The sequence below is a fragment of the Polyodon spathula genome, chromosome 13 (genome assembly GCF_017654505.1).
Source record: "Polyodon spathula isolate WHYD16114869_AA chromosome 13, ASM1765450v1, whole genome shotgun sequence".
Lineage (NCBI taxonomy): Eukaryota > Metazoa > Chordata > Actinopteri > Acipenseriformes > Polyodontidae > Polyodon > Polyodon spathula.
The window spans coordinates 40,989,044-41,017,002 of record NC_054546.1 but is presented as its reverse complement, the minus strand read 5'-3'; the positions used below and the strand labels follow the sequence as shown (position 1 = coordinate 41,017,002).

At 42.5% G+C, this 27,959-nt stretch overlaps 1 protein-coding gene across 1 annotated transcript; it reads right to left on the bottom strand.

The window, feature by feature from the left end:
• Nucleotides 1-58: 58 nt before the first annotated feature.
• On the bottom strand, nucleotides 59-27,959 carry LOC121325330 (cyclic nucleotide-gated cation channel beta-1-like). The gene is made up of 39 exons (XM_041267758.1): nucleotides 27,909-27,959; nucleotides 26,540-26,648; nucleotides 25,746-25,800; nucleotides 25,559-25,667; nucleotides 25,120-25,225; nucleotides 24,438-24,465; nucleotides 23,441-23,477; nucleotides 22,740-22,754; nucleotides 21,755-21,860; nucleotides 21,535-21,581; nucleotides 21,108-21,248; nucleotides 20,619-20,712; nucleotides 19,874-20,012; nucleotides 19,628-19,685; nucleotides 19,424-19,502; nucleotides 18,997-19,033; nucleotides 16,572-16,899; nucleotides 16,228-16,269; nucleotides 15,344-15,391; nucleotides 12,458-13,076; nucleotides 12,228-12,264; nucleotides 11,549-11,779; nucleotides 10,387-10,528; nucleotides 9,873-9,965; nucleotides 9,308-9,459; nucleotides 8,843-9,007; nucleotides 8,173-8,381; nucleotides 7,965-8,015; nucleotides 7,757-7,843; nucleotides 6,839-6,903; nucleotides 6,074-6,196; nucleotides 5,666-5,807; nucleotides 5,163-5,322; nucleotides 4,620-4,717; nucleotides 4,377-4,460; nucleotides 4,087-4,205; nucleotides 3,504-3,650; nucleotides 2,208-2,388; nucleotides 59-1,835 (listed from the first exon to the last, which is right to left on the bottom strand). Exons 2-39 carry the CDS (start codon nucleotides 26,645-26,647, stop codon nucleotides 1,617-1,619), a joined length of 4,701 nt encoding a protein of 1,566 aa, XP_041123692.1. The 5' UTR covers nucleotide 26,648; nucleotides 27,909-27,959; the 3' UTR covers nucleotides 59-1,616.

Below are 27,959 nucleotides of genomic sequence, written 5' to 3'. Positions count from 1 at the left end.
GTAATATTTGTATACATTAAAAACATATATATTCTATTTGCTTAAAAAAGTTTGCACAATTGACAATGTCAGATTAGTTAAACAAAGGGCACCATGTTCATTCTCAAATGGTCTTTTTTGTGTTCAGAAAGAACATGGTGCTGAATGACCTGGCAATATATTCCAAAGATATCGAAATAAATAAAAACTGCAGTATCATAATACTGGGCAGACTATATTCTTTTATTCAAACATAGAATGATTTAGAGACACTGTGCACCTTTATTATTTCACAATTTTTATTATTCACATATCAGATTTGGTCTGACTGAACACTTTAAATGTATGTTTGCATGTAGCCTACAGCACAACCTTTACCTTGACTCTCTACAGTACTTGAACTGAACACAAAAAGCATAAAGTAAAAAGTTCCTTGCTAATTCACTGTTTCGAAGTATAGTGTATTGAAATGAGTTCTGGTGTTTCCAATACTTTAAAAAGCACCGTCCCGAGTGGCAGTGAAATGAAAGCAGCGCACCTGGGCTGCGTCCAGCTACCAGAACGAAGGCGCCAAACATGTTTGCTTACGATCGCTCCAGAATGCGAGTCGATGGAAAGCAGAGCTCGCCAGTGTTGGGGAATGTCTGCTAACGCTTCTGTGCTTGAACATGGCCCTGTTCAGGAAAGACAGTGAGGCATCATGCTCAGGGCACGGTGGTCCCCTGCTTCAGCCCATTGCGCTGTGCCTTCCACCACCCACTAACTATGCAAAGTGTTTTGAGCTGTATAACAAGAGTACCTTTTAAACTTCACCCTCAGAAATGTCTACCCCGAAGAAACCCCCCCTTTGAGCCGAATGCAAAAGAAAGATAGGGTGGGTAGGTACTGGGGATCATTCTCACATTATCAGAAGCCCACCTACATGGACTGCCACACGGCAACTTAAAAAGCATTTGAGAGTTTGACGAGCTGAAGGCTTGTACTTTAGTATACAGTGCACTGTGTTACTACACAGCGAAGCGAGGGTGTAAGAATGGAGTCTTGTTTCCCTGGCTTGGTAGTGAGTTCCTTGGTTCAGAGATAGGCCGTTAAGGTGGCACAACACCAGACTTGGAGCCACATCGCACATGGTTTTGATGACAGGCAGCAGCTGCCCACAGCCTGCCTTCCAGCAGGTTCAGCTTAGGCTATTTGCAGGACAACAAGATCCAAAACAGAAACAAAACAAAAACATGCCTGAGCTTATTTTAAGCTGTGCCCAACATTGCCATATAAGCAGCCCTTACTATTCAGTAAGTGAGTTTTAGGAGTCCTGCTACATTTTTTTTTCTCATTGGAAATGCAACACTGTACTTTTATATATATAAATGGGGACAAATAACTGTTAAGATGAACTGAGGCACTCCCTGTAAGTTTAGGGTTAACCACGCTGTAGCTGCAGTTCACGACCGCAGTTACAATGCTGTTATTGGAGGCTGCGCTGAAGCACTGCGACACAGCATTGAGTGAGTTCAAATCTGCACTCAACGCAGCAGCGGACAACGGCCGATCTCCCTGCAGCGTGTGAATCATTGCCAAGCACAGTGAATGGTTTTGTCCCCCGCCCCCCCCCGCCCCCCTCTTCCAAAGGCTGGTGCTTATTGCTTGGGGTCCTCTGTCTCTTTGGGCACCTCTTCCACAGTCAGGACCTGCTCCTCGCCTCTGTGTGAAGGGCTCATACGGAGCACCATGGAACCGTCTGCGGTCTCCAACACCATGTTCTCCGTATCCGCGTCATCATCCCCCGGCCTGGTCTGTGGGACGGGACAGCGGCGGTGCATTGGGGAGGCAGGTGGCACGGGCACCGAGCTGGAGGGCTGGGGGGAGGGGGTAAATACATAAACGCAGGGGCAATTACTATAGCTATACTACTAAATCTATATTCTTTGTTCCTTTTGTATCCTGAATACCCCTGCAGGTGTAGTTGTAGCATCTTTCTTTTTAATTGAGCTGAACTATCTTTTTTTTCTTTGACTTTATTAAAAAAAAATCTTCTGCATAAAAATGTTTGCTAAAAGAAGCATTCTGAGCTACTGTACCATTAGAGATAGACCCCTTCCCCACCTCTCACCCCTACAGACTACTGGGAGATCCTGTGTAAAAATGACGACTTGCTGTTAAAACTGAAGTGCTGAGACGGTACTATAGCTCAGCCTGGAGGGGTTCCTGTATTTGATAGTATCCTGTACCTCCACAGAGCTGGATTTCATCATTTTGAGCTTGCTGAAGGACCGGCTCTTTCTGGTTTGAAGGGTGAGTGCGCGTGCAGCTTTTAAGAGTTTGGGGGTCTCGGGTCTAGGAGGGATCACGTGCTGTACCCCCTTCGGCTCATCCATCTCTGCCTTTTTGGTATCTTTGGTTAGCATTTTTCTACGGAAAAAAAAAGTTAAAAACAAAGTTCCAAATACATTTATGTGAAAGACTATGTGGGACAGTCCATTTGTACAAAAGTGTGTGCTACAGATTTGAGGCGTTTAAATGTATATATCTTTTGTAATCTTTAAACATGGATAGTTTGTCTTCACAATTCGGAGGAAATACTTTTGTATGTTTTTTTTTTTAATCAATTACCAGGGACAGGGGCCTGTTTACAAGATATTAAATGTTTACAGGATATTAAAAGCTTTATAAATCTTATGCCTGCCTGTGAAAAGTTTGCAAAACTGCTGCAGCGTGAAATCAAATGAAAATGACACACAGCCACAGTGTGCAGGATTCATCAGAGCAGTAAACAATACCAGTGAAACTTGCACGTCACAATTAAGAAGCCAAGGTGTAAAACAAACACTTCACCATAAAAGAGACCCTGACTCACAATGCCCTGAGTCTCAGGGCAAACTAGCTTGAGGCAGCAGAGTATGATGGTTAAGGTTGCCACCTGACTCCATAATCTCGGGACACTAAGACAGGTCATGTGTTTTCATTAACTCACCTCTAAACCACAAAATGAACTGATTTTATCAACAAGTAAAGTGTGAACTGTGTGTGCGAATTCAGTAAAAGCATTCACGTTGTTTAATTGTGGTGGTGTTTCTATTCGGAGTGCATTGTAACAACATGGACTACAATCACACCTCTTGAAATTTTATATGGGAGACAAGATCTATCGAAACAGTGCAATTCCGTCATTACAGAGAACTCTGCACTCGCCCGCACTCTTTCATTTAACCTTGTGCTTAGGTTTCTGTTTATTTAATATTTCTTCCTGCTTCTCACAGTCCCGCCCAATCAGACAAATACAACAAATTAGTAGGCTGTGTAGGTCTGATTGATGAAAACCTTCCTCACAGGAAGTAATCCCCCCCCGCCATAAGTAAAACGAATTAATTTAGCGACAGCTCACGCAATTCAAGCTCTCTTCACATGTTCAATAAAATCAATGAATCTGAGGTTTAGAGAGGTGAAGTGAAAAACCTGGCCTGGCCTGCAGTCTCCAGAGATCCTGGAGCCGGGCGATGGTTGTCTCATTTCACCGCAGTACTGACTTGGCCTTCCTGCGCAGCACCTTCTGAGATTTGGGGTAGTGGATGAGAATCTCGTTCAGGTCCTTTTTGTCCAGGATGAAGAGGTTGGCGAAACCGTGTGCCATCACATTAGCTGTGCGCCTGTTCCCTCCTCCTACAGACAGCAGGCTTTTCCCAGGGTGATAAAGCACAAACCTTAGTTAGGATCAGACACTTTCACTTTAAAGATAGAAAACAAACCATCAAAAAGAGACCTTGCGATCTTAAATGCAGGGGAAGTGTATTAAATTGGGACAAACAACTAAGGGATGCGGTTGGACTGGACATTCATTTTCACTGTAACTCATAGTCCTGCACTTAAACCAGTACAGATTACTTGTCATTGTACCATTCAATTGTACTTTGCAACCCACTGTATCACACTGTGTTTGCAAACCTCAACAATATCTGCTTATGTGACACATTATTGGATGTGATTCTGTTCTGTTTATGTAACCCTCACACTGTCCTGCCTGTCAGAAACCACACCTGCACGCTGTGTAATTATTTTGTTTTGTCTTGTACTAAAAAAAAAAAAAAAACAGCGAAAAGAGAAACATCCCACCTGATTTCCCCGAAGACAGATCCGCCTCGCAGTGTAACAAAGACGGTCTTCCCATCCGGACCCCCTACCACCTGCACCTCCCCGGCTTTGATGATGTACATCTCCCTTCCAATCTCCCCCTGGAAAAAAGGGGCAGGTAAATACCTTGTGCGGGCAACCGGAGTTTCCCAGGCAAGAGTTAAGGATGAAAATCTCTGGGAGCTCACGGGTATTTAGAGCTGGGATTCCCAGGCAAAGCAGAAGTCTTTCACTTATGCCTATTGTACTTAATGAAAATGTGGCAGCCATACCTTCTTACAGACAAAATCCCCCGGCAGGTACACCACTGACTTCAACCTCTTCAGCATGTCATAAATCATCTGTCGGTCACAACCCTGAGGAGGAAGAGGGGCGTCAGGCAGAGAAATGCACTGCTGTGGTAAAGGATACCCGTTGCGCAGCTCGCTGTGAAATGCATTGCCTCATTAGTTACAGACCCACTAAAGAAGTGTTCAGGTTTGAAGGGGTTGAAAATCTGTTCTTGGAAGACTCACCTCAAAGAGCGCCACCTTTGCTACGATCTGGTAATTGACATCGACAGCGATGTCCAGTCTCATCTTATCAGGGAGCTGCACCAGCAGTTCCTGCTCATCTGAACGGGAAACAAGCGAGGGAGCAGTCATTTAGACACCGGATTGCCAGTTCACTCACCATGGGAGGTGTGGCGAAATGAGATTGTAACGGCCTCCGCTCAGTCTGTGTGAACAGGTGCTATCACAAGTGACATTAATCAGAATGTTTCCTTACAAGTCTGAGGGTTGGGATTGGCCACAGAAACAGTTACCCCACAGGAGCAGGCTTGAATCACATGGCACACAATTTCCTAAAAGATGTATTGATTATCACTGAAGGTAAGGGTATGGATCGTGGGTTTAGATTTATACTATATTTGAGAATTTGTTTATGATTACCAAACTGGTGTCCCTGATGTCACAAAGAGGCACCCAGCACTTCAATTTGTACAGTGAGGCCACCAGCGAGGTCACTGCACTTCATTTGTAGCATCACTCCCACCCAGCCTACCCACATCTCCTTACCCAGCATGCCCTGGGACTGCCAGGTGTAGTCGTACCAGGTCTTGACCCGATTCTGAACACTGCGAGGGATCTTGTACAAGTTCATGTAGTTGATGGTGCTGTCCATGCAGGCTCTGTAATAAGTCTGCCCTGCAGTCGCTGCGCCAACCACATCTCTCATCTGCAACAGGAGAGAAGGGGGGACGGGTGGAATAAGGAACTGCTGCACCTCAACAGTGATTACACTGGTGAAACCGCTTCCCTCTGCGTTTACATGAACAGAACGGTCCAGCATTCTGTAAGGTGACCTTTCTGTTTACCTTATTCTAGTTTGATGGTCGCCATAAAAGAGGGTAATAATATGGGTGATTACTTGTTGTTTAATGAGTTTTTTTTTTTTTTAATTCTCATACTCATCTCATTCTCGTACACTGCGCGGTGTAGGAGACGACGATGTTAAATCTATGTGTGCATTTGTTATTTATAAATTCTTGTTTTGACGACTGCACAAGGGCTTCCTCTACCTGACCAATCATAACGGAAAAAGCGAACACTCCGATGAAGTAGTTCAGGAGCTGGAAGATGATTTCGAAGAGGGTCTTTGGGTCGGGCAGCCCCCCAATGGTGATCAGAGTCTTCACGGCAAAGTAGTAACAGCGGATATAACTGGAGAGCAAAGAAAAGAGCAGTAATAAATAATTAGCAAAGTTAGAGTGGAACAATAAACAATCCTATTATAACTACAAATAGCAGGGCCAATAAGAACAGCTATGTTATAACAGTTATATATAGTCCATGGCTACGGGGGTGCCTACATCTGCTGTTGTCTCATCTCCCTTAGCAAGAGTCCCCATTAGGAAGTGAGGTGTGAGAAAGCTTTGTGGCAAGGAAAAGCTACACGCTGCGTTTGCATGGAGAGATGATATGAATACCTGTTTCCCACTCCGTCATAAACCCATTTTGTTGATCCAAGTCCTTCGTAGTCCGACGCCCAGTAAAAGAGGCAGGCGTTGCAGTGCAGGCAGTACAGCAAATAGCCCGTCGTTATGATAACTCTGTGAAGAACAGCAGAACAGAGGGTTACCTTACAGGAGGTGTCTATTCCAACCCAGACCCCTGCTGAATTCAGACCCTTCTGTCTAAATCATTTGCAGTTAAACTATGACCCCAGTGAGGATGTGTTAACATGCTGGATTTGTGCACCATTCTAGGGTAACACTACAAGAAGTGCCTCTAATTACTGTAGTTACATAGTAGTTAGTTAGTAAATACATGTGTACCTACACATAATTACAATCTTATTATGCACAGTTACTGTACAATGTGCTTAATCCGTAAATCTTTTTGCATGATATATGTAAATACACACGTGTATCAGACAAGGGTGAGGGTTAGGTTTAGTGTGAGGGTTAGGTGAGGCTGAGGGTTAGGCTAGGGTGAGGGTAGGGTTAGGGTGAGAGTTTGGTTGAGGGTGAGGGTTATATCGTGCAAAAATATTTACACATTAAGTATATTGTGAATATGAATCAGAACATTGTAATTATGTCTAAGTACACATGTATTTACTAAGTAACTACTATGGAAATACAGAGTAATTAGAGACACAGTGTAAAGTGTTACCCATTCTGGAAGGTCACCTCAAAGCAAAGGAGCCAAACAGTGAACATAGTGAGTGAACAGCCTCTGCTGTGTCCTACCTGTAAATGTATGCTTTACTCAGAATTGCCTCGAGACGGTCGTTAAACTCGTAGAAGGCGCTATACTGTAAGAGAAAGAGATAAGCAGAAGAGATACTTGAGATGATCTACAAAGAAATGCGTACTCCGGCTGCTCACTTCTGGGAGAAACTGAGCCAAATAAAACCCACAAGACACTAAGGCTAGTGCCTTCATCTTAGTTTGAGGTCACTGGTTTGATCTTAGAACTACATTTCCCATCATCCTCCTGCTCATATATGTAACTGAGATGGATTTACCTGTGAGCAGGAGGATGATGGGAAATGTAGTTCTGAGCAGTCCATGTGGGTACAAGGGAAGCCATCTTGAGGCAGGGAATGCAATTTAAAAGTTAAAAAAAAGTTGTCAAAATGTACAAAAAATAAATAAAATAAAACAATACACACACCTTACATATAAAGTTGTAGCAACACATGGGAACCCTGTAAGCTAGCTGCACAGAACACTAAAACTGAGGGAACATGAAGGCACTTTGTGGCTTGGAGCTTGGTTTCAGGAGGCACACCAGGGGAGATGGGGTTTGATACAGCAAAGTTGCCTCAAACTAGGTCTCCCAGTGGTCTCCTGGAATGAGGTTTCAAGCCACTGTTCTGAAAACCCTTTAGACTTGTGTGTAGGTTCAACCTCCTCCCTCGGACAGTGTCCTAATAAAGGAATAACCATGTTGAGTTTGAAGGCTAAGTAAGGGGTTGGTTCAATTTAACTACAATATCCATGATAATTTATTTTGAACTGCAATTCCCATAATTCACAGCAGGACCAAGTTCAAAGGTAAGGAAGGTTGAACCATGATCGGAAGGCTATCAGTCATGAAATCATTGTCAGATAGATTAGGGTGAGCAGCCTCAATCTACAGCAAACTCAGGGCTCCTAACTTACTTTTAATAACCGTGGGAATCGTAGGACTGACAGCACACCCAGCTTCAAATACAGCAGATCCAGGGGGAAAAGGGAAATCACGTCCATCTGCAAAGCAGAAGCAACAACACTTAGCACTTAAACTTATTGAAATAGTCTCATTGTATAATGTATAACTCTCCGTGTTAAACATTGTTACATTTCGCTTAACAAAAAAAAAACCGTTTACCTTGAATCTGTATGATTTCATATAATTTTCTCTCATGTCCTTTTTGTCAGTCTGAAATTTAAACATAATAAAAAACATTTAAATAAAAGATTTGTTAAAGTTCACTTTTCTTATGTCTAACTTTTGCTGTCATCAGCCATGAATAATATTAAACTAGTACTTTTTTTTTTTTTTTGTTGCATCAACTGTCTGGTAAGGCAATACTCACGATAATGTCCCCGCCGCGCACAAACTGCAGGCGGGCCTGGAAGATGAAGATATCCAGGATGTAGATGAGGTCACACAGGTAGTCCATGAGCAGCCACAGGTAAAGGTTATCGGGAGTCTGGTAGGGGAACGCCCACCGCACGGGGATCAGCCATAGGTTCCAGTTCCAGGCCAAGGTCACAAAGAACAGCCACAGCACGTACATCAGATCTGGGACAAGAGACATCGGACATACACCTTAGCCTTAGGACACGGAGAAGGGAAGGGGGGTTGTTGTGTCGAGCTGCAAGAGCGACGTTAGGTTTATTGGAATTAAGTATGGATGCACTACCATGTTAGATCTGAGCAGCACACCTGTATAATGTGTAGGAAATGCTTGGGCTCCTTGGTCTCCATTTGCTTTGACATTACACCAAGTATCCCAAGCAGCTATTGGACATTACTGCCGAGTGCTGTTGCTAGAGATCCATTCCCGTTTTTGAAGTTAATCTGGAATCCCGTCACTCTAACCACTACGATATTTAAACCTACGAACATCCACACTGCAGCCCAGAGTTCTGTCCACTGAGCTACTCAAACCCACTGGCTTCCACACTGCAGCCCTGCACTCTCAGTGTAACGCTAAAATACCTGGATGTTACAGAATGAGAGAAGGTGGATAAGAGCCTCACTGGTGTAGGGGTCGATACTCGCGGGGAAGCGGTATTCCTTCAGCCGCATCATCCAGGGCATGGTCTTGAATTTGCAGCACAGCATCTCGCAGTAATGCTCCTCTTCCTCCTCTTCTTTCTTCTCCTCGGGAGGGGGGGGAGGTGGTGGAGCTTTCTTCGCGGGAGCTGGCAATGAGTGAAAACCATTCAGCGCACACACACAGCACACGAGTGTGGAGACGCGTGTCCTAGTGTTGTGCTAACCAAGGATCAAACGTGTTAAACGTTTCATTGCCTATTGCTTGTATTATTCAAATAATCTGATTATGCTGGAAAATTCTGGCCTTGTGAGTGGGACTTCACCCACACATACACAGACTTAGAGATTTTTCTTTGAGCGAAACAATTCCAGATTTGAGATTGACTGGCTGTTTCTCATGATGGTCACAGTGCTAGTATGTATCAGTGTGGTCAAGACAGACTCACATGCAGAGGGGCTCTCCTCATCTGAGCTGCTGTCGGGGTCGATCAGCTTCTCCTTCACTTTTTCTGTTCGGCCCTTAAACAACTTGACCAGCTCCTGGAGCCTCTCGTTCACGATGGCGCTGGTCTGGCTGGTCACAGACGATGCCCGATCTCTAGATGGAGACAGCAAGCCAGTTAAAATGCAATGAAAATGACACTGGTAAAAACATGAATTGCGGCTAAGCTTCTGTGTGTGCAACTGTTGCAAACAATATGTTTTCTTTACATTTATTTATAAAACGCTTCCAGCTTCTTCACACATTTAAAAGTCCACATCGTTGTATAAGGGTTAACAGACTATAATATTTGGCTACAGTGTATAAACAAAGTCACACTACATCAAAGTACTTTATTTCTTTTTTCAGGTACAGTAAATGGCGTAGGGTCACTAATTTGAACACTGTATTGTAGATAGGCTCTGAATTTGTCTATGTTTTGTGATCATTAATCTTTGCCATGTGCATATACAGTAGCACCCTTTTTTCTGTTCTATAGTATATCCCCACCCCTGCCCCCATGTACTCACTCCTCCTCTGGTTGCAGGCTGCATTGACTGAGCCAGGCTTTGATTGTAATCTCGGTCTCTTCCACACTGTCGCCTTGGGAAAACAGCTTCTTTCTAACCAGCACAGAAGAGGGTAACAGGTGAGAGAGCAACAACCGGTGCCAGACACAGACACAAAATCAATTCGAAAATTACATTTCCGGTAGTTCGGCAAAGCATCTTTCAAAGATGAGGTGACGCCAATGGCGAAGATATATGGAACTGTTTCATAAAGCTGTATGTGTTAAAGACACCTGCAGTGTGTCCCACTGAGACGTCTTGACTATTGGTGCAATCAGCAACCTAACTAACTTCTTATTTGATTATCACATACGCATTTATCGTCAATAATTGATGCATCAACGACATTTTATTTTTCAAAATCAAGAACAAGGATTTTTAGCAGAAGATCCAATAACTAAAACACAAAATGAAAATAAAATACTTTATCGGTGTACACAGTTCTGCAGACTGGTCCAGTGCTCAGTGCTCTTACCTCCTGGCTGCGGCAGGGAACCCAGGCACGGTCAGGGTTGTGCTCGAGTGCGCTGACGGCAGGTGAACTATGGACGGGAGCGCGAGAGATCCGGGAGAGTCTACATCTTCTACGTTTACAGCCGGGTGAACTTTGGAGCCCTCTAAAAAATAACAAGCCGTCCCGTTTACACTGGGAAAGCTGAGGAACGCGTTCCAGAAAGACATCTAACAACAAACATACACGTTATTTTTCGTGGCACTTGCCTGCTTTTGCATACACGGTGGCTGATTTGATCGACCTATACCCTGCCGGGAAAGCCACAGCTGCATTTTTTAGAGCATTTTCCAGCACTGTGAAATATGCTCTAGAAAATGTCACCTCTGCTTGTAGGTACAGTATTCTGTACAGTACAGTGCAGTATTCTGTACCTACATGTACAGTACAGTGCCGTATTCTATACCTACAAGTTCAGAACAGTACAGTACAGTATTCTATACCTACAAGTACAGTGCAGTATTCTATACGTACAAGTACAGTGCAGTATTCTATATCTACAAGTACAGTGCAGTATTCTGTACCTACAAGTACAGTACAGAACATTTTTCTATACCTACAAGTTTAGAACAGTACAGTACAGTATTCTATACCTACAAGTACAGTGCAGCATTCTACACCTACAAGTACAGTGCAGTATTCTGTACCTACAAGTACAGTGCAGTATTCTGTACCTACAAGTATAGTACAGTGCAGTATTCTCAGCAAGCTGTTCCAGAGGTTCTCATTAAAACCTGCAGTAGCCATGAATAGGTCTCTTTTAAATGCATTACACTGGCTTCAATTAATCTTCATTTGTTTACACAAGGAAGAAATATGTAAACCATTAAGAGGTCACCATACCTCACAGACTGGGAATATATCAGCAGCTTCAAAGAAGAGGCCAGTATTTATTTTGGGGGGCAATTTTATAGTTTCAAGCTGAAAACAGAACTAAAATGATGTTTTTACTACAGATTTTGTCATGTGGTACTTTTAAAAGCTCTAGGATAGCACCACTATTGCACTGAAAGGTAATCCCAGCCACAGACAACAAGAACAAGATAACAGCAACAACACAGCACAGCACAGCCCTAGGAAGGACAAGCACCCCACGTGACACAGAGAGAGTGGGTGGGCTCATCACCTCTTAGGCGGCCGGGGGGGCGCTCTTCCTTGGAGAAGCCGGGGTTCACCACCCCTGACACCTGGCTCTGGACTCCGAGGGGGTGCAGGCGGGGGCTGCGGGCCTGGTATCTCGGGACGTTGGGGAGCTCTTGCATGCTGCTGGGGGAGGAGGGGGAAGGGCTCTGAGGGAGTTGGGGTGATTCACGGACTAGGTGGTCTAACTCCAGGTCTGGGTTGCGCTTAGGCATAATGCAGGCAGTTCAAGCACGTAGGCAGCTGGGGTCTGGGGAGGCGCATAAGGTAACGATTGATGTTGGCGCAGCTCAGTGACACTAAGAGCAGAAAACAATATAATTAATGACTGTTCTGGCTATACAGTATACCACATACATTCTGACTAGTTAAGCCCCTCACACTATTTCATAGTGGAATGTCCTGCAATAAAAATAGGTAAAAACAAATATGCTTGGCAACCATGTACTGTAAGCAACACATTCCAATCAGACGGGCATTAGAATAATTAGGGTCCATTCAATTCTTTAAAACATACATATGGTTTTAAATGTTTGTTCTCTCAGGTCTCCCCCAGAAATTAGTTTATCTGTGACATTGTCACAGGCAGGATTTCAGCTCCTTTCAGTTCAATCTCAATTGTGTATCGACTTGAACACTGTCTCGAAGAAAGACTGGTGTCTTACCGTCACACTCCTCTTCAATCACCTGCGATTCTTCTTCCTTTGAAAACATAACCGGAAACATTTTAAATCTATTGCTGACATTTTTTTTTTTACTGCCTTCACCGAAAGAACCAACATTTAAAATGTTGCTTCATATGACAAGTCAACAAAGACAATTCAACATGAAAAAGGTTCAGTCTGATTTCTGCATCCTAGCTGAAAGGTAATGGAACTGGATGGTTTGTTGTTACCTGCTCAGTGGACACAGGACGTGCAACTACTTCTTCCTTTTCTGTTTCTTCTTCTTTTACTGGCTCCGGCAGCTTCACTGGTTCTACTGGCCCAACTTCATTTTCTGGTTCTGGCTCTGGTTGTGTTTCTTCTTCTTTTACTGGCTCCGGCAGCTTCACTGGTTCTACTGGCCCAACTTCCTTTTCTGGTTCTGGCTCTGGTTGTGTTTCTTCTTCTTTTACTGGCTTCGGCTCCTTCATTGGTTCTACTGGCCTAACTTCCTTTTCTGGTTCTGGCTCTGGTTCTGTTTCTTCTTCTTTTTCTGGCTCAGGCTCCTTCACTGATTCTACTGGCTCAACTTCCTTTTCTGGTTCTGGCTCTGGTTGTGTTTCTTCTTCTTTTTCTGGCTCAGGCTCCTTCACTGATTCTACAGGCCCAACTTCCTTTTCTGGCTCTGGTTCCACTTCCTCTATTGGCTCTGGTTCTTGTGATATCTCCACTTCCTGCTCTGGCTCCACTTCCTGTATTGGTTCAGGTAACCTTACTGGCTCTTCCTCTTGGACAACTTTGACTTTGTGTCCTGGCTTCTCTCTAACAGGGCTGGGGAAGCCCTCGGCTGGGCACACGTCTACCAAGCACCTGAGGATCGGAGCAAACAGTGAGCTTCATCCCTTCACCCTAAACCTCCACTTTAGAGGCCAGGAACCGATGGTTGCTTATGGAAACTAGGCCTTAGAAGCTATAACTCCTTGACACTAAATCTGCTCCAGCATTGCCTGACGGGATGACACATTTTGAACATTTGTGACGGTTTTCAATTTGACTTGTGGTTGCAGGCTTCTGGAATAGTGACTGGGACATTAAAATGCTTGATTACTTCACAGAATGAGCTGTTGGGAACGCTATGGAGGCACACGGCCAGAGATGGGTTAGTCGAAGCGCTGATTACTGTAACAGGATTAGGATGCCTGAGGAGGTTTAGAAAGTTAGACACTTCTGAATCATGGATACATGGGCAATTGAGTCTTATTGAAGTGCCCAGGCTTGAGGTACAGTATATCTCATTCAGAGGCTTTCATATATATTTTGGAAGATATTTATTTAGTAATATCACTTTGTTTCTAGTAATACTGGGTCCAGTACAAACATTCCGGCAGAGAATGTTTGTCATGTAACAGAAAAAAGCAGCGTTTCAGTACGGGAGCAAGACAAAGCTGTGCCCAGACTGATAGTCATGAATCACCATAAATATCAATGTGACATTTCAATTTCCAAGGAGACTGAATCTTATGTAACACAGTAGAAACCAATTCAGTGCAGGTTATTGCTAAGTAGCCTGTTCTCCATGGATTTGATTTTTTTGGTAACATGTGGCATGAGATAGCATGGCATCAGCTGTACATGTGGTGTGAAACAGGTACCCATTTGACTGCAGAGGTGCTCAATGTACAAGTGTTAGTGTTTAGAAAGTAAGCGCTTTGAGATCCATTGTGAATAAAAGATTCATGCCATTTACCATGAGGGACGTGGCCAGTGGCAATGCCCATGAAAAGCCTGGAAGATGACTGTTACCATATCTCTCTAGCAGCACAGCACTCATCAGACTGGCTGCTGGACAGACTGCCCTCATGATGCTGTGTGTAACCCTCACCACACATTCAGCCAGACAAACACTAGATTGCGTTTTGGAGAGTATATTGATAGCATCTTCTCCATGCTCCCACACCAATAACAGTTTTACACTTGATATGCAGCTACAGGATATGTTTTGTTTTGACATCAACAAATGCAACAAGAAGATCTGAATATGAATAGTAACAAAGGAAGAAGAAGAATGACAGACCACACGAATCTTAGCAAATGCCGATGAAATAAAAAAACATTATATAAACTAGAATTAACACAGTAGGCACTTGTAAAATACAAACTATAATTCCAAGCAATACTCCAGACGCTACAAAGTCGACTGATAATTAAACACATAAAATTATGCTTACTTGTGTTGCTATAAATCCTACGAAACCCCTGTCTTTTTTATGATTATTATTTATGCATTTTTAATATCAATATTCTCTCCACGATAACCCCGACCAGACCAACTTGGCGTGGAGGGTTAACGCAATAGCCAAAAAGCAACTGTAGCACTCGGCTAGAAGTAAACAGACAAACCAAAAAAATAATCCTTCCTTGGATTTCTAATCAAAATGGATCAAACGAAAATCCTCTTTCTAGACAATCGGATTTACTGTAGTTAGAAAGACAAGAAACCAGCTGCGCAGTGCTTTCTCCTTCACAGAAACACAGCGTATCGGGACACTGGCTGGGTTACTAGGCTACGGTACTCGACGGGGCCAACGTTGCTAGGAGATGCTGAGCAGTTGCTAGGGATGGAGCAAGCGTTGCTATGCAACTTCTTCACTAGAGGGCTTCTAGCATCTTTTTGAGCGGTAGATGCGAATTACAATTCTAGAGCTTCTAGAATTCTAGAGGTTTACTGACTTTAACATTTTTGTTTTTCTTTTTAAAACATTTTTAAACCAAATGCGAAAAAAAAACATACCTTTTTATCTTCCAAGCTCTGTATTTTTTTTTTTATTGTTTGTGGGCAGCACAAAATAATATAAAGAATGTGTGTTTTATTACACATGAAAAACACCCTTTACTAAACTAAGCAAATAAGCAAAGCAAACAAACAAGCTAAGAAAGAGGTATGTTTGTTCCCAATTGCCACACTTTGAACACAGTGCAATACTTCAGGCATAGCAGCTCTATATATATATATATATATATATACACATATACACTGTACAATCAGTAAAATACAGTACAATGAAAACCATTTTAAAAGATATGGATAGAAATACAGTATATATGCAGTCCAGCTTATCAAAACAGGCAATTCTTACTCTAAGATCCCCTCCTCATCCTCACTCTGCTCGTATGTAACCTGTAACCTGTAGAGTACAGAACAGAACACAGCTGCATCACACTCAGCTCTGACAGAAATGCACTTAGTCAGCCGTTCCATTGGGTGGTCCGTTTAATTAGCAAATATTATGCCCAGATTGACAAAGCCGTGTTAATGAATATAGCCTAATTGAATTAAGAACACTAAGGGTTAATGAAAAGTGGTTTAAGCTTTGCACTAGAGCGTGGTCTGTGTGGTGTGTTTTGTCAAACCTAGGCTTGACTTTATTGCTTGCATTCAGTCACACTATCTGCTTTCAGGTCTCTGGGAAATTAATATGTGTTCAGTGTCATATTAATCTATATGGACATGTTTAAAACAAAATTCTTTTCATGCCATACCTACCTAGCAACTTCCCAACAAATTATATGAGGGTTCGTCTAACCCTGGGATTCACTCTGAAAATGATTACACAGTACTTGGTGCTTTCACTCTTTAAAACCTGCATGGTTTAAACCTTGGGGAAAAGGGGACCATGTCACAGAATCAATGTCACGATAACCCATTCCCTCATTCCAATCAATGCACTTTGATGCCACCTAATGGTGCCTTAATTTAACATTTCCTTGTAAAATATTCTGTAGTTTAAAAAAAAGATTTTTTAAAATACTTACTCTGGATCCTCTTCATCCTCCTCTGGGATATAGGGCAAACTTCCGAAACAAACAGGAAACCATTATCTATATAGCTATCTGTTTATTACCTATATATCTATTAGTTTTTTATGGGGAATGGGGTCAGAGAGTGAGAGAGACGAGCACATGTTGGTTCATATGAAACGATTGTAAACGATGTAACAGTTACTGAGTGAGAGGGACTTACTCTTCTTCCTCAGAGTGCTCTGTCTCCGCCTTCTCTTCTTGACTGTGTGAGAAAACAGCCAGCCTTGTTCAAACTGCTTTTCAACTGTAGTTTTTACAAAGATATTCCCATCATTCTAACCCACCTACTCCAAAAATACGAGGCAAGCATGGTAAAGCAAGGAGAAGTGTGGGAATGCATACAGTATAATTAAAAACATGGCAGAGTGTAACCATGCTTTCATAGGATGGTCGATGTCCCTTACATTTATTCAATCTGTCCCATACCTATAGAGTCTCCCCCTGAGGGACAGCTCCCATGTGAAGGTGAATGTAGCACAGACTGGCACATCACAGCACTTTTACCTTTTTTCCTCAGTGGCCTCTGCTTGTTGCTGTTGGAGGAGAGGTGTCCACCTCTCTGTCTGCGTCTCTGCGTCTTCCAGCTCCACTATGCAAGTCTGAATCGGTGGTTTCTGTGGCTGCTGGTGTTGCTCTGCCAGGGTCTCTGTGTCCTCCTCCTGCATTTGCTCTTGCTGGCCCTCCTGTTCCGGCTCCTGCACGGGCTCAGCTGGGATTTTTTCAGGCTCCAGTTGGGTCAGCTGTCCCTCGGGCTCTTCTTGTTTTTCATTCTCCCAGTCCGAGTCCACCTCCTCCATCACAATATCCTCCACAGTCTCCGGGAGGATAGAGACTGGAAAACAGAACTTATTGAATTAATAAAAGAACGAACAAATGAATCTATTTATACCTCTTTCCATGTACTATATTTAATTTACAAAGGATTACGACAGAGTGTCTCTCAGGACTGGATTTTAAAACTACAGTATCTTTGAACACATGTATTGAGTGTTTACAATTTAAACCGCCGGAGGGCGGTCAAACTATAGCCATTACATTCAGCACCAAACCTCTGTGCTGGGTGTGGAGAGACTGGCATCAGTATAAAAGGGCCATTTGCCTTTTATTGTAAACATAAGAGAAGGTGCCAGTAATAATAATGAATACTAATGGGCAGTTTTCTGACACAGGCTATGAATTGCACTGTGTTGATTTGAAATGAATGCTCTAACACTGGGGTGGGAAGAGCAAGGTTCTTGGTCCATTGCCCTGACTATCGCTAGTTCTGAATCCAGTCGAGCCTTGCTGTGTTGATGTGAACAGGGTGGTGAAAGAAGTCTGTTTTGAAGTATTAAGTTCAGTGGAAACTGATCTGCTGAGAGCTCTGGCAAAAGATTTCTCCCCAGCCTTGAGCAAAAAACAAGTTGCCTAGAAACTGTGATAAATTAAAGCAGTTCGGACAAAATTGTAATAAAGAAACACAAAGTAATGATGTACTTAATGCACTTTTAACATTACATTCAGAATGCTCAATGACAATACGTGTGTCCACCGCTGTGCACATTCTTATCTAGCACCTGTCTTAAATACCACTGAAAGAAAAAAAAAAACAACCCAACAAATTTGTTTAATTCCAGATTTGTTTTCATTTATTGCTTAATTTACTGTAAACGGAAAAGAAAATGATCGACAATAAACATTAGTAAGCTGCTATGCTTTCTCACTAATGTCATCATAGCCTTTCCCGTGAATAATCACATGCAGTTTTTTACATATAATCATCACACAACGTTGCCTTAAAGCAGGCTGAAGCGTATTTATCTACAAAGGCTTTGGAAAGTGGCTTAGCTAAATAATAGTGACTGGCTCCTAAAAAGAGCTTTATTCAAAAAGCATTTACCCCAGCATTTACCCCAAAGTTATTTGTGACAGGAAAAAAAACAGTAACAAGAAACAACTAAGTTGCACGTAGAAGCTCTTACAACAGCCCCGAGTTTGGAAACCAAAACTGGTGTAAAGTGGGGTACAAAGGCTTTGTGAAAATGCCCCTATGGGTTTAGTCCTGTAGCAGGTACTTTAAAAGCACTTTCAGTTACCCTGGCTGCTCAGAATTGAGGTTTTTAATAGAACATACAACCTGAGGGTTTTAATAGAATACATAGGTTTCCATAGAAAGAACCAGAGTGCTTCTAGTGCACTGGTTTGCACAGAGTTTTACTATAAATCTACAAGCTAGCGGTCTGCGTGTTCTAGAGACATGTATGTTCATTCCTGTCTGTCTGTCTGCATGCCTGTCTGTCTGTGTGCCTGCTTGTGTGTGTGCCTGTCTGCCTGTGCTGCATGACTATGTCCTCAGTCTTCATTTTCCTTTTGTTTCAGAGGCTTCCAGTGCCTTCTTCCCTGAAACAAAGGGATAATAAGAACTGGATTAGGGTCACTGCAAGAGACAAGGTCTTTGTGTGCCTAAGTTTCCCTCGATTACTACATGTTTACCAAATGCATAACACAGCTGTTTGCAGCTTGCCAGTGGGTCTCCCAAGGAGGAATACATGCACTTAGTCTTGCTGCTATGACACCTCGGATCCTGGATACTCCTGCAGACGTAGTTAGGGGTTCAACTCCTTTTGCAGCAAACTGGATCTTTTAGTCAAAGGTCACATTTTCTTTTGTAAAAAAAGAAATAAAAAATGAAGAGGCCCCAACATCCACTACAAGCTGCAGGAGGATCCAAGATTTAAAAGGGTTAATGTCTGAACCAGACTGGTCAGTTATTAACGATCATGTTAGCACCTTCTGTGTCTGACAAAGTACTGTAGAGCATCTGAACCATGACGTGTATCAAGAGTGGTCTTGTATCCAAGCATTGTGTATCATGACTTGTTTAAAAAAAACTATTTGATCAATACTACTACTATTACTACTAATAATAATAATTATACTTTTTACTTACTTTGTCGCACTTGACTTGAAAGTCCATCATCTTTCTCCTGAAATGTAATACAATAAAATGCCTTTATTTGTGCCCTTATTTCCCTAAAGATTTACTCAATAGAAATGGTTGGCACTATTAATCAAGATCATTTTTTTTTATTTAACAGTACCTTGAACCCAGCCTTGCCAAGACAGCACCAAACAGTGGTCAAGGTCAATGAAGAGCCGCTAAGCACACAGGTAATTAGGTCTAGGTAACTGAAAAAGCAACCTGTAGAAACTTTCAATCAAACTGTGACTTTCAAACACTCCCATGTGATTGGGGTGCAACACGGTGTTCATTTAAATAAACAGGCAGAATTTGAATCTGTCTGGACTCTCAGGGCTAAACATGCCTGGCAAGCCATTCATCTTGCCATTAAACGTTTTTAGTTTGACCTGCTCACCTCTGTCCTGTCCTGCTTGGATCTCATCACTGGTTGTGGAACAACCTTCTCGAACCCTTGAACAAACCAGCTTACAACACTGTGAAGAGATACTCAATTCAGACAGACTCCACTGTGAAGAGATACATCACTATCAATCAATCAATCAATCAATCTTTATTTTAAATAGCGCCTTTCATAGTGTAGCCCCGGTCTCTGTCCTACCTGGTTGGTTTAGAAGCTTCTTCCGAGACTTTCGCTGGCTCTGCGGGTGGTGCTGCCTCTGGAGTGGGAAAGAAAAATACATTTCTGTATCCAGCAATCGCTACTAGGAAGGTGTGTGCAAGCACTGGACCATATCAGCCCTGTTCCATTATACAGAGCTACACTGATTGGGCTCTTGCTATGCTTTAGACAGTGCATGCAGCTTAACCTTATGCAAAGTAAAGTGAATTCCTTGTGTAACGTTACCTGTCGGGGTATCAGCCCTGCAGTTCTCCTGTGCAGCTCTTATACCTTTAACAGGTGGGGGCGGCTCCTTTACTTCCGTTTTCTTTGCTGGCGCTTCTGGTTCAGCTGTATGTGCTTCTTCCTTCTTTTCTGCCGGCTTCTGCCAGGGCAGCAAATGGTACATTGTTAAAAAAAAAAAAAAAAAAGCTTTTGGTTTAAATGTACAATTTGTAGTCTTCCCTGCTTCCCATTCCCACTGTAATGAGCCAAACAATGAAGCTCCAGCAGCAGAACACACAATCCCACTCTGTTGCAGTAGAAACAATGGGAACCATTTCTTTTAATGAAGTCTGCTAAGTTTGTAGTCCATGCAACCCTTTTACAGAGACAGAAGTTTATTCTTATTTTCAACACCTAACCTAATAATGAGTATAAACTCTTCAACTCTAAACTATGAGCCCTGTTGGCCATTATGAGGACTTAAATCTAGTTTGGAGTTCTGGAAATCTTTTCCAGCTGTTTTAGAGAGGTTTTATTTTGTGCAATAGGGCCCTACAGTCCTTAAAATAGCCCCTACATCTTTGTGAATCCCTGTTCAGAACGCATGTATAACACATACTAGCTAACACATCCTTTGCATTGCAGTGAACGGTCATTCAGATTCAACCTACATGACTCCATGGTGTATTTTAAAGTGTCCCATCATCTTGTCCTATACTCCTGCCTTGCTCTCCAGACCCCAGCGTCCCTGAACGCAGCTCCTTACCTGCTTCTGCGCAGCCTCCGTGTTGAGAGGCGCGTGCAGCTCTGCAGGCTGGGGCACCACCTTCTCAAGTCCCTGTTTGAACCAGCTGAACAGGCTGCAGGGAAAGGGGGCGTGGTCAGGGAGCAGACCAGTAGATGACTTGTACACCTTGACCCAAACCTACAACGCACTTTACTGCAGCCTCGTTCTCCCCCATCATTACCACTGCAGTAAAACATTCAGTCCCCTGAGGGCAGGTCCAGTGCCTTCCAATGGCAATGAGATCTACCTCATACAGTAGTAACGTGACAGGAATTTAGATTGTATTCGCGTAACTGTACTTCTTCTCCAGTAGGTGTCACTAATCTATTCTATTCTATTATTTTAATTATACTTAGTCATGAGTGAGCGCCACTAAGAAAAAACAGAATTAACAAAAGAAAGAAAGAACAAAAGAAAAAGAAAAGAAAGAAAGAAAGAAAGAAAGAAAGAAAGAAAGAAAGTGTTCACCTGGCCGTGCTTGCTGTGAAGGAAGGGATAGTCTGAGCTGTATTGTCGATTTCTGACACGGCGTCTTTTGAAACCTCCGACACCGACACTACCTCGATAATCTGAATTCCCGGTTCTGCAAGTGAACGAACAACCAGACAGCTTAAATGAACCTAGCTGCTCTGTAAACATTCATTTAGTTTAGAATTTAGTTTATAACGATCCATGTTAGACAAAAACATAACTGCATCATATACAACATATGCACAAATGGTATTGCACTCAAGCATGGATTCGTTACCTCTAGGAACAAAATGAGAACGTGTTAGGTGAGTTAATGGTATCTTTGCTCACACTTTATATTGACCAGGCAATAATGATATCGTAATATATAAGCTAACTACAAGTTGTTTGATAGTATCTTATAGCAGCTGTATTAGTATATTACTCGCCTTCCACTGGCGGAGGTGGCATTTCTTCTTCTTTGGCTGTTTCCTAGTAAAAGATGGCAACAAAATGTGTTTTGAGACTGGCCCGTTATATAAGGTAAAGAGGCAGAACAAAACAAAACGCAGTCCGCACAGTGTCGAACCATCCCTTGTGGCTCATTTGGGTCAGCTTGGGCCTATCCAAGGATGGAGAGGACAGGGTTGCACTGGGCTACTTACCACTTCTGTGGGGTTCTCCTCCTCTTCAGACTCTTTATACCTGTCCTCGGGCTGGGGGACCACCTTGGCCAGTCCCTGCACTATCCAGCTGAAGACCCCGCCCTGCCTAGTGAGAGACGCACAGGTAAGCGGCGTTCCAGCCAGCCAGCCGCTTGCCCCGTCACGGCACCGTGCGGCCACTAGAGGGCATGTGAGTGCTAAGGGAAGCACGCTACTGTCGAAGCCACTGCGGTTGCCGCCATACACTAGCAGCCTCAGGCAGCTCTCTGATTTACAAGAAAGCACAACTCACCGATTCAACTTTTAAACTGTGATAACGTTCACGCAGTGAAAAGAGTGAATATAGAGCCGTGATTATTCTGGATGAAGACGTTATTAACGATGTGTTACAGAAATTCAAATAAATATTGCTTCATTTTCGTTCCAGCTCGTACACTCGAAGTAACAGACAGTTTGTTACTCCAGCATGCCGGTATGGTTATACGATTGCATTTACTCTATGAGCGATCTTTCTGAGGCAGTAAAGAGGTTGTTTTGCGCTAACGCAGCTCGTTAATCTGCAGCATGCTCTGACAGTTTACATTAAGCACTTAGTTTCTGATGAAGGGAATTGCATTTGCAAAATTGACAAGCAAGGGTTAGGCTGGCACCCTGCTATTCTGTACTGAAACCCTGTGCCTGTCTTCCTGAAGCAAGCTGCCCAAGCAGTTAGCAGCGCTGTCCTCAATGCACTAAACTACTCCCCTGTGCCGGGGGTTTGGCCCCTGCCCCGCTGCTTCTCCTAATAAAAGCTGCCGCAGATTCTCCGCTCTCACATCTCCCACAACACTGTTTAAAGTGAACAACTGCAGTAAACCGAATGGATGATGTACTGCACTTGTTCACCGCACCCTATAATGTCACTCCGCCCCCCCCCCCCCCCCCCCCCCCCCCCAAGCATACCTAGGGTTCCCCACAATGTGTGAGAGACTTATTGGCTACTTACTCTTCTTCTGGTTCGCTGTAAATCATAAAAAAAAAAAAAAAACATGTGAACAAACAGAGGAGTCAAGAATTTCAAACAGCAGTATTGAGCAGCAACTCTACTCGAGAGAGCCCTGCTGTGCTGCAGCATCCCCTTGAACTCTAACTCTAAAATGTTTCAAGACCTTTCAGTTTCTTTTTGTGTTATTCCTGCTTTTCCTCTCATTCCGATGGTGTTGTGTGGATATGCAAAACTAAACTGGATATCCTGTGTTCCTAAAAAGAACTTTTATGAACCAAATGTACTAAATATTTCACCTTATCCTCTTTTAATCAGAAGCATAGCCCCATGTTCTGCCCCTTGTCAGCTTTGCTCTAGTCAAAGTCTCTATATATGATTGCAGCCTATGATTGCAACGGCAGTGGTCTGTCATTAGGAAGCATTAGTGACTATCCATGAGCAGAGATTGATAATTGCCTCAGAATGGTTTCCAAAAGATTGTATCACTGTTAACTTAATTTCTAAGTTTCAGCGTGCCCCTATACTGGTCTGATTTAATTTCCATTGCTCTGTGGGATTACACAATAATTTGAGGGCTTCGTCGCGATTTTCAAAATGCATGTATGTCTGAGGCGACCTTGATTTCAGAATATGCCAATGTTCCTGTTAACATAAATGAACACATACTGTACAGTAATGAATCCATGCACTTAGTACTCTACCTAGTTGTGGCTGCTGCATTCTCCTTGGCCTGAGACACTGTTGAACAAACGAGAACGATTGAATCTATTAATAAAAGTAATTACATTCATATGATATACCTACAAATCGACTCACATGTTTTCAGTTCCGTTTTCAGTACAATAAAAGATCATCCCAAAAGGGAAGATAACACGCCACTAGCCCTTTTACGGTGTCCTTCTTTATTTTGTATTAATTATCCAGGCACACTCAGCAGGGTCACAGATGATTCACAGCCTCTACAAGGTATCTGGATGCCAGGGTGCTAACCTGGCACCCCAGGGCCATATCATTCCAGACCCATGTTTATTATCCATCCGCAGGCAGTGCAGTCAGGCAGCCCTGGGGAATTAAGGGCTTCTCCACAGCGAATGGATGGGCTGCGCCTGGGCTTGCTTTAGGATAGTGCCTCTGTTATCTCATATTTCTTAAGGTAATGTAGGCCTAATATAAACATGCCATCAAATGTATGCTGCTTGGAATGTAGGGCATTTCTGCTATTAAAGGTTTGGAAATGTAATGGGATAGTGTCCCAGAACTGAGGACTAACACGGGTCAGAAAGCCACCTCTGTACTGTAAAATGTCATTGTTGGAAATGAGAATACATAAAAAAAAAATTAAAAAAAAAGATGTAAAGCTGGAACATTTGTATCTCAGAGAAACTGGAGAAACAGATAACGACATAGACCGTCTCTACAGCACTGAAACACCATGTTTATAAAAAATAAACTGTACTGCTGAACCTTTCTTCTTTAATATTAGCATCACAAGGGTATCCATGTATTATAAAAAAAAAATATATAGATGGGCTTCTACAGTGAGTTGCAGGAAGACAATTCCATCTCGGGTTTCTGTGGCAGCTTATAAACTCCACCTTGGGTCTTGTAATTTATAACATCACAGAAACCCTAGATCGAATCATTTTCCTGTAACTCACTGAAGCCCATCTATTATTCTATATATATATAATTCTTTACCATTTTTCTGTTCCTCTTGTTTGGTTTGCTGTCGGAAGAAAGCAGAAGTAAAGGTGAAAAGCAATTGGATAGGATATACTGAGAGATACATTTTAGCAGATGTAGCTTACTTTTTGAAACATAGGGCCAGTAATGACTCTACATGATAAAAGGGTACTATGGATGAAGAAAAGCATACTGAGGTTCAGCTGGGGATATTGAAAACACATTACTGGGTTGAAATAAGAAAGGGATTTTTTAACAGGGTAGTTTGGAGCTTGCTGCATGCTGGTTTTCTGCTATAGAGGAGGGTTTGCGTATGTACACAGCCTTCCAAGTGTGTGTGTGTGTGTGTGTGTGTGTGTGTGTGTGTGTGTGTGTGTGTGTGTGTGTGTGTGTGTGTACTGCATGTAATAATGTTGACAATGCTGCTGAATCCCTGCTAGTAGGAGTTGGTGATTGGAACATATGTTATTCATTTTTTGTAACTTTGGTTTCTTTACTGGTCTATAAAAACCCATCACAAGCTTATAAAACAAGATATCTTTTAGACATCAAATAAACTGCGGAATGACTTTTCTTCATAACCCAGCCCAGGCACCTGCACTGCAGCCCTTTGAACACCCATGTCTGGCAGAAAAGCAGCCTGGAAAACAATCAGGAAGAGGCAGCCTCAGCCCCAGTATATGGCTAAGCTGCCTACCTGCTCTGTCTCTGCATTGGCCCTGGGCAGCCTCAGACTGTCCACTGGCTTGGGCAACACACTGTCCAGCCCCTGGGAGAACCAACTCAACACCCCTCCAGAAGCACTGTGGAGAGCAGACACCGAGGTTAGACATGGCTGAGAGACAATAATCGTGCATATTCAGCAGGGCTTGGATTTCTTCCTTGGAGCACTGACGGAGGCTTTAACAAGCTTTTAAAATATAGCTCCACTCTATCTGGTGTTATAACAGAACTTTATAGCGCAGTTACAATATCAGCCCACCAGGGGTTGTGTTACACAAGTAAAAAACAAAAAAAAATAAAGGCAAAGAGTAACACCTTAAAGGGAAAGTGGTTGTAGTCACTCAGTCTCTGCAATCTAGTCTACCGCAGCGTTCTGGAATTCAGGGTTGATTGGTTTTGATCACCTACTGTACCTCTTTTCCTCTGCAGACACTGCTGATGGATTCTCTGCTGGTTCTGATGGATTCTCTGCTGATTCTGATGGCTTCTCTGCTGGTTCTGATGGCTTCTCGGCTGGTTTAGCTGCAACACAAAATCCCAGAATGAATGTGCAGGGAAGGAGTCCGGGGCGACAGGCAGGGTTGCTGGAGATTTGCCTACCTGTAATATTTTGGGGTTGGGAAACTTTCTCTTTCACTTCAACAGGTTTCTTTACCTGTTACAACGATAATGAAAAGAAAAGATACATTACTAATACAGACAGCAATTCTAAGTGACACAATGAAGACAGTGGAAATAGGAGAGAGTGATGGATAGAGAAATAGAGGATCTGAAATCCCTACAGTTGACAACATGACTGTGGTGAGAAGCAATACAGGAGTGTGAAGAATGATCAACTCAGAAAACAGTGAGATGTGTGACCTTCCGTTAAGCATTCTGTTTGTGTTTGTATTTAACCTCTAACACTAATGTGCTTGACAATCCAGTTCAGACTCAGAGTAACTGCGTTTCTGCTTCCATGTGACTGGCAGATGTTCTTTCAGGGATCAAGCTAACATCTGGTAAAGTAAAGAGATGACAATGATGACAAACATGCAGTGCTGTTTATATATATCAGTACAGGACTGATCTTGCCTAGGGCAGAGCTGTGTTGTATTAAATTATACTGCAAAATACCTAGAGATTTTTTTAATGGTTAATGGTTAGATTACATCAGAAATTTATTTGTTAACATAAATGTTTATCCGGAAAATCGCTCAATTGCTAGATATGTAGACCCAATAAAAAAACGAATACAATGTGTGTTTGTGTCAGTTTTTCAGCATTGCTTGTTGTGTAGCTCAATGGTTGGAGTGTGGAATTATTGATTCAAATGCAACCAGTGTGTCAGGTAAAAGGTGTCAGCAGAGTGTCTGGCTGTGATCTATGGGCAGTATAAGCAGGGCTGTCTGTACCGGCACAGGAGGGGGTGGTGTGGGCTCAGGCTCCGGCTTCACATCCTCTCCCAGGGGTCGGGGTGGTTCGGGAGGGTGAGGAACAACTTTCACCACCCAGCTAAACATCCTGAAACGGGATGGGGGTCAGTAAACACCCAGCATAGCAGAGCTTCAGGACATAGCTAACACACCTAGACAGATAGTGCAGAGCTGCACAGTTAAACACTCTTAAATGGTCCTGGTAAGGCCGAGTATATATACCATGGCTAGTTATCCTCAAACAAGATCAGTACATTCCATTTATCTCTACAGCTTCCTTGCCAAGTAAATATCCTGAGATCAGTATATATCCTGCAAATAAGAGTGTATCTCAGAAACACTGGAATATATATACATACACACACACACACACACACACACACACACATATATATATATATATATATATATATATATATATATATATATCTTCTGAAACGGGATAACGTCTCAGTACTGTACTGTACATTGTGCACCTATGGAAAATGATTAATTTATAATCAAATCCATAAATACTGCATTTTACAAATGTAATTATATTATAGAGAAAATAATAATATAAATAGACAGTATGCAAACAGAAAAAAAGCAGAGTTCAGTTTTCTTTTTGTGTGTTAACCCAATTGGTGTTGATAGTCCCAAAGCATTGCTGTTTTAAACAAGTTAGTATTGCAGTAAACAGGTAATAAACTAAGTGCTGCTTAAATAAAGTGTCACCGCACACAATAGTGCGATCCTATGTTTGAGCAAATGAACTGACTTTCTTGTAATCTGATTTAATTCACAGTACCTGATGCTATTACACATTGAGCCACTTGTATTGTAAAATCCTTCATAACAAAATAGCCACCAAAACGTTCCCAGGAACATGAACACAGCTTGTCTTTGAACTCCCAACCCTCCCTCTGAAACAGCTCCTATCTTCCACTTTGCGATGCAATATATTTCCTGGGAGTGATATGGACTGAAAAGCTATCTGTGTCCAGGGTCTTGCTGAAGTTTTCCATACTTTTATCAGGGTTTCATTATTCTATACTCAGGATAAGAACAAAACATAGCGATACCTGTCCAATACAAGCTTACGACTTACAAATCAATATGATACACAGTCATGATGAAAATCATTGACACACGCTTTATCATAATAAACACTTGAATAAAACCCTTAATAAAAAGGTATTACTCATTCAAAGCAAGGACAGCTTTTAAACAGACTCAGCGGCGTAGAACGTGTCCGTCTTTCATCCAACACAAAAATAAAAATACATATGATACACACAACTAATTAAAAGAAAATACACACGTTAGAAAAGCTTATTTCAAAATTTAAAAAAAGTTTAGAATTTACCTGCGTCAGTTTGTATGAAAAGTATTTCATGCCACTCTATCTCCTGTTCGG

Excerpts from the sequence above, each read along its gene's own strand:
- LOC121325330 (XM_041267758.1), bottom strand. The coding sequence starts at position 26,647 with ATGTTTAGCTGGGTGGTGAAAGTTGTTCCTCACCCTCCCGAACCACCC. Across the intron at positions 25,801-26,539 it reads CACCACCCCCTCCTGTGCCG|GTAAAGAAACCTGTTGAAGT; the intron begins GTACAGACAGCC and ends TCGTTGTAACAG. Across the intron at positions 8,016-8,172 it reads TGCGCGGCGGGGACATTATC|ACTGACAAAAAGGACATGAG; the intron begins GTGAGTATTGCC and ends TTTAAATTTCAG.